The sequence below is a fragment of the Ceratina calcarata genome, unplaced genomic scaffold (assembly GCF_001652005.2).
Source record: "Ceratina calcarata isolate Rehan_Ccalc_2016 unplaced genomic scaffold, ASM165200v1 scaffold2090, whole genome shotgun sequence".
NCBI lineage: Eukaryota > Metazoa > Arthropoda > Insecta > Hymenoptera > Apidae > Ceratina > Ceratina calcarata.
The window spans coordinates 1-5,900 of NW_017142570.1; the positions used below are offsets into that span (position 1 = coordinate 1).

The window sequence follows — 5,900 nt, forward strand, 5'->3', positions numbered from 1 at the left end:
CACGCGACACATCTACAATTATTGTCGCGACTCCCGGAACTTCTGGGACTTCCACAAAATGTCCGATTTGCCTAGGAGAACATGGAATTTGGCGTTGTGAAAAATTCCACTCGTTCTCTGTTCAAGCAAGAATATCAGCCATTAGAAAAGCTTCGCTATGCGAAAACTGTTTGAGACCAAACCATAATCCTGATATTTGCAAAAAGGGCTCATGCCGCATCTGCAAGCAGTATCATCATACTCTTATTCATCAGCCAAGGCAATCTTCAAATCACTCGGATGATATTCAAACGACAAGGCGTGAAACCTCACCAATTACCACAGAGGAAAATAACGATTGACGAGAGCTTAATGAGAGTCCAAATAGAATCAGCCGTGTTAACGCATTCACAATAGACACCATTAACAACGAATTACTTGTTACTGCCCAAATTCAAATCTTAGACAAAACAGAACATCCAATCAATTGTCGAACGTTAATTGATACGGGCGCAACAACGAATTTTATCACGGAAAATCTCGTTAAACGGCTTGGCATTTCAAAGAAGGAATGTTCTATTCCGATAGGGGCTCTCAACGCTATGACTACTGTCGCTAAACATACCGTCACAGCTACCGTTAAATCAAAAAATAGCACATACCAACGAACATTAACTTTTTTGACGATTCCAAAAATCGCAGAATGCGTTCCGGACCAACCGATTGACCGATCTCGGCTAAATATTCCACATAATATTCGATTGGCGGACCCCGAATTCCATCGTCCAGCACCGATTGACTTGTTATTTGGATCCGGAACAGCATTATCATTACTAAGCGTCGGTCAAATTAATCTTTCACGTCCCAATGAACCCGATCTGTATCTGCAGAAGACGAGACTCGGATGGGTCATCGGGGGGAGCCCACCGCGAAACCCACAAGATCAAGGTGTCTCATGTCACACAGTGAGCACTCTACAATTTGATCTTACACGTTTTTGGGAAATCGAGGAGGGACCTCAAATTCACATATTCTCAGAGTCAGATAAACTTTGCGAATCGCATTTTCGACAACATTTATCTCGAAGATCCGATGGTCGTTATATTGTAGCATTACCGTTTAACGACAAATTGATACAACTGGGAGAATCAAAATCACGTGCTCAAAAACGATTAGAATCCCTCGAACGTAAACTGCAACGTGACGCGACGTTAAAACGGGATTACCATGCCGTGATAAATGAATATCTTACTCTTGGACACATGGCCAAGGTTTTAGAAGATCCGGACGTATCACAAGGATATTACCTTCCGCATCACGGGGTAATAAAGACCACGAGTGAAACCACAAAATTACGAGTAGTATTCGATGGCTCCGCAACCACGAGCACCGGAATCTCACTCAACGACACTCTTCATATTGGCCCTAAACTTCAGGACGATCTTTTATACATTCTTCTCCGTTTCCGAATTCACCAGTACGTTATCACTGGTGACATAGAAAAAATGTACAGGCAATTCCTCGTACGAAAGGAAGATAGGAAATTTCAAAGAATTCTATGGCGTGACGACACAGGCGAAATCCATACCTACGAATTACAGACAGTGACCTTCGGATTATCAGCCGCTCCTTACCTGGCCATTCGGTGTCTAATCCAATTAGCACAGGACGAAGGCTATCGTTTTCCTCAAGCCGCAGATGTCTTACGCCGAGATTTTTACGTTGACGACGCATTAACCGGAGCCTCGACAATTGATGATGCACGTATGCTGCGTGAAGAATTGACCCAATTGTTAAGACTAGCAGGTCTAAACATTCGACAATGGGCAGCCAACCATCAAGCCATTTTACAAGGACTACCTGAACAGGACATCAATAAAAAGTTACATCTCGGTGAATCCTCCACTTTGAAGACGCTAGGAGTTTTCTGGGACTCTTCAAACGATTCGATATCGTATGAAGTTAAAACTCAACCCATTACATCACGGGTAACTAAACGCTTCATCACATCGGAGATCGCAAAAATCTACGATCCCCTCGGCCTTCTCGGACCTGTTATCAGCACAGCAAAGATGCTATTACAAAGAATTTGGTCTATGAAACTTGACTGGGATGAATCTTTGCCAATGGACGTATACACCGAATGGAACCAATATTATAAACAATTGCCATTATTAAATAATATCATTTTTCCGAGGAACACTATCCCTCATACATCGATAGTAACCGAATTACATGGATTCTCCGACGCAAGTGAAAAAGCCTATGGAGCTTGCTTGTATCTCCGGACGATTGACAAACAGGGCCACATCAACGCAAAACTTCTTTTCGCAAAATCAAAGGTGGCTCCATTAAAAACACAATCAATTCCGAGACTAGAATTGTGCGGAGCGTTATTACTAACATCACTAGTGACAACAGCCAAAAAGGCCTTACATATTACGATCGACCGCACTATTCTCTGGACCGACTCCACGATTGTATTACATTGGTTACAAACATCTCCGCACATGCTCAAAACATTTGTCGCAAATAGGGTGTCTGAAATTCAAAACAAGACAAACATAGCAGATTGGCGACATGTATCGACGTCAGACAATCCCGCTGACCTTATTTCGCGGGGCCAACTCCCGGAAGAATTCCTCCAGCCATCTCTATGGCAGGAAGGACCAAAATGGCTTCAAGAAGACGAATCTTCATGGCCAAATATATCAACTCCACCATGCGATAGCATATTATTGGAACAAAGAGTTGCAACGTGTCTGGTTACATCTACCTTTGACACCAATATCTTAGACAATTACTCGTCATGGAGACGGATGCAACGAGTCATTGCGTACTGCCTTAGATGGAAGAAAGACAACACCTTTAAGGGCAGCCTCACTGCAATAGAACTTAAGAGAGCTCATGATAGCATTATTAAACTTCTCCAAAAGATTCACTTCACTAAGGAACTGCGACATTTATCCAACAACGAGTACAACATCGGAGGAAAATTGCAGCGCTTATCTCCTTTTATAGATAAAGATGGCATTTTACGCGTAGGAGGTCGTCTAAAGCATTCGTCAATGCCATTCCCACAACGACATCCAATTATTTTGCCAAAATCGCGAGTAACTTCGCTCATTATTGAGGCTGAACACCAGGCCCAACTGCATACTGGCGTTCAGAATACCCTCTATGCGATCAGACGTCGATACTGGCCCATCGATGGAAGAAATCAGGTGTGGAAAGCTTTGAAATCCTGCATGCGTTGTTTGCGAGCTCAACCACCACCAGTGGAGTACATAATGGGAGACCTTCCCAAGGCAAGGGTTACCGAATCTCGTCCGTTCACTCACGTCGGCGTTGATTATTGCGGACCATTTCATATAAAAGAGAAGAAGCATCGAAATCGCGCGAAAATAAAAGTCTACGTGGCAGTCTTCGTCTGTCTCGCAATTAAAGCTGTCCATTTAGAACTCGTGAGTGATCTCACCAGCGAATCATTTATCGCAGCACTCCGACGATTCATAGCTCGACGAGGTTTCTGCAAGAGTATTCACTCTGACAATGGTACAAACTTTGTCGGGGCTAACAACAACTTAAAAGAATTACGAGAGCTCATCCGTTCAGATGACCATAATCTAAAAGTAAAAACCTTCCTGGCAGAACATTCTATTGACTGGAACTTTATACCACCTCGCACACCACATTTTGGCGGATTATGGGAAGCGGCGGTAAAGGCTTTTAAACACCATTTAATACGCGTAGCGGGTACTGACATTTTCACTTTCGAGGAATTTAACACTCTTATAATCCAAATCGAATCAATCCTAAATTCCCGACCTCTTACTCCATTATCATCAGACCCAAATGATCTACTCGCCTTAACACCTGGTCACTTTTTAATCGGCGATTCATTGACGAACCTACGCGAACGAGACTTTTTACATACACCATCTAATCGTCTCTCAACCTGGCAACACATTCAAAAGATAAAGCAACATTTCTGGAATCGCTGGCACCGAGAATATCTTAACGAGTTAACCAAACGCAGCAAATGGATTAAGGGCGACCATGCGATCAAGGAAGGAACTGTCGTCCTTCTCAGGGAAGATAACTTACCTCCCATGCAATGGCCCTTGGGTAGGGTAATTAAGGTCCACCCCGGTTCAGATGGCATCATTCGCACAGTAACACTAAAAACGGTGGCGAATACGTTGGATCGGAACGTGAAAAAGCTGGTACCATTGCCCTATCAACCCGAAGACGTCAATCATCAGATCGAATCAGCGTCCGCAGACAAACTCGATCAAACGTAAACTTCGTTTTGCATAGACATGTACTCATTGTTTTATCTGTATTTTTAATTTACTCACATACGTATCGCTTATTTTATTTATATGTATATATATTTTTCCATATTATGTTTATATAACTGTATATATGTTAACGTATGCGTAAACTGTATATTCATAACTAGTAACGTTAAGTACTCCATTTCATTCATACTGTTTGTAATCTTGTAATCTGAATCATTTATGTTTTTTCCGTTTGAACACATATTAATTCCGACAAATAAGTTGATCGGTGCCCTCTCAACGGGGGGAGAATGTTCCGTATGACTCTCACAAAGAACCATCGAAACAGAGTTTCCTCAAAAAAANATTATTTTGCCAAAATCGCGAGTAACTTCGCTCATTATTGAGGCTGAACACCAGGCCCAACTGCATACTGGCGTTCAGAATACCCTCTATGCGATCAGACGTCGATACTGGCCCATCGATGGAAGAAATCAGGTGTGGAAAGCTTTGAAATCCTGCATGCGTTGTTTGCGAGCTCAACCACCACCAGTGGAGTACATAATGGGAGACCTTCCCAAGGCAAGGGTTACCGAATCTCGTCCGTTCACTCACGTCGGCGTTGATTATTGCGGACCATTTCATATAAAAGAGAAGAAGCATCGAAATCGCGCGAAAATAAAAGTCTACGTGGCAGTCTTCGTCTGTCTCGCAATTAAAGCTGTCCATTTAGAACTCGTGAGTGATCTCACCAGCGAATCATTTATCGCAGCACTCCGACGATTCATAGCTCGACGAGGTTTCTGCAAGAGTATTCACTCTGACAATGGTACAAACTTTGTCGGGGCTAACAACAACTTAAAAGAATTACGAGAGCTCATCCGTTCAGATGACCATAATCTAAAAGTAAAAACCTTCCTGGCAGAACATTCTATTGACTGGAACTTTATACCACCTCGCACACCACATTTTGGCGGATTATGGGAAGCGGCGGTAAAGGCTTTTAAACACCATTTAATACGCGTAGCGGGTACTGACATTTTCACTTTCGAGGAATTTAACACTCTTATAATCCAAATCGAATCAATCCTAAATTCCCGACCTCTTACTCCATTATCATCAGACCCAAATGATCTACTCGCCTTAACACCTGGTCACTTTTTAATCGGCGATTCATTGACGAACCTACGCGAACGAGACTTTTTACATACACCATCTAATCGTCTCTCAACCTGGCAACACATTCAAAAGATAAAGCAACATTTCTGGAATCGCTGGCACCGAGAATATCTTAACGAGTTAACCAAACGCAGCAAATGGATTAAGGGCGACCATGCGATCAAGGAAGGAACTGTCGTCCTTCTCAGGGAAGATAACTTACCTCCCATGCAATGGCCCTTGGGTAGGGTAATTAAGGTCCACCCCGGTTCAGATGGCATCATTCGCACAGTAACACTAAAAACGGTGGCGAATACGTTGGATCGGAACGTGAAAAAGCTGGTACCATTGCCCTATCAACCCGAAGACGTCAATCATCAGATCGAATCAGCGTCCGCAGACAAACTCGATCAAACGTAAACTTCGTTTTGCATAGACATGTACTCATTGTTTTATCTGTATTTTTAATTTACTCACATA

The 5,900-nt window shown here is 42.8% G+C and overlaps 1 protein-coding gene across 1 annotated transcript; it reads left to right on the forward strand.

Moving 5' to 3' along the window:
• The first annotated feature begins 39 nt into the window (after positions 1 to 39).
• On the forward strand, positions 40 to 5,882 carry LOC108622175 (uncharacterized). The gene is made up of 2 exons (XM_018019881.2): positions 40 to 3,085; positions 4,643 to 5,882. Exons 1-2 carry the CDS (start codon positions 582 to 584, stop codon positions 5,838 to 5,840), a joined length of 3,702 nt encoding a protein of 1,233 aa, XP_017875370.2. The 5' UTR covers positions 40 to 581; the 3' UTR covers positions 5,841 to 5,882.
• The last annotated feature ends 18 nt before the right edge of the window (positions 5,883 to 5,900 follow it).

Excerpts from the sequence above, each read along its gene's own strand:
- LOC108622175 (XM_018019881.2), top strand. The coding sequence starts at position 582 with ATGACTACTGTCGCTAAACATACCGTCACAGCTACCGTTAAATCAAAA. Across the intron at positions 3,086-4,642 it reads CATCCAATTATTTTGCCAAA|ATCGCGAGTAACTTCGCTCA; the intron begins ATCGCGAGTAAC and ends TATTTTGCCAAA.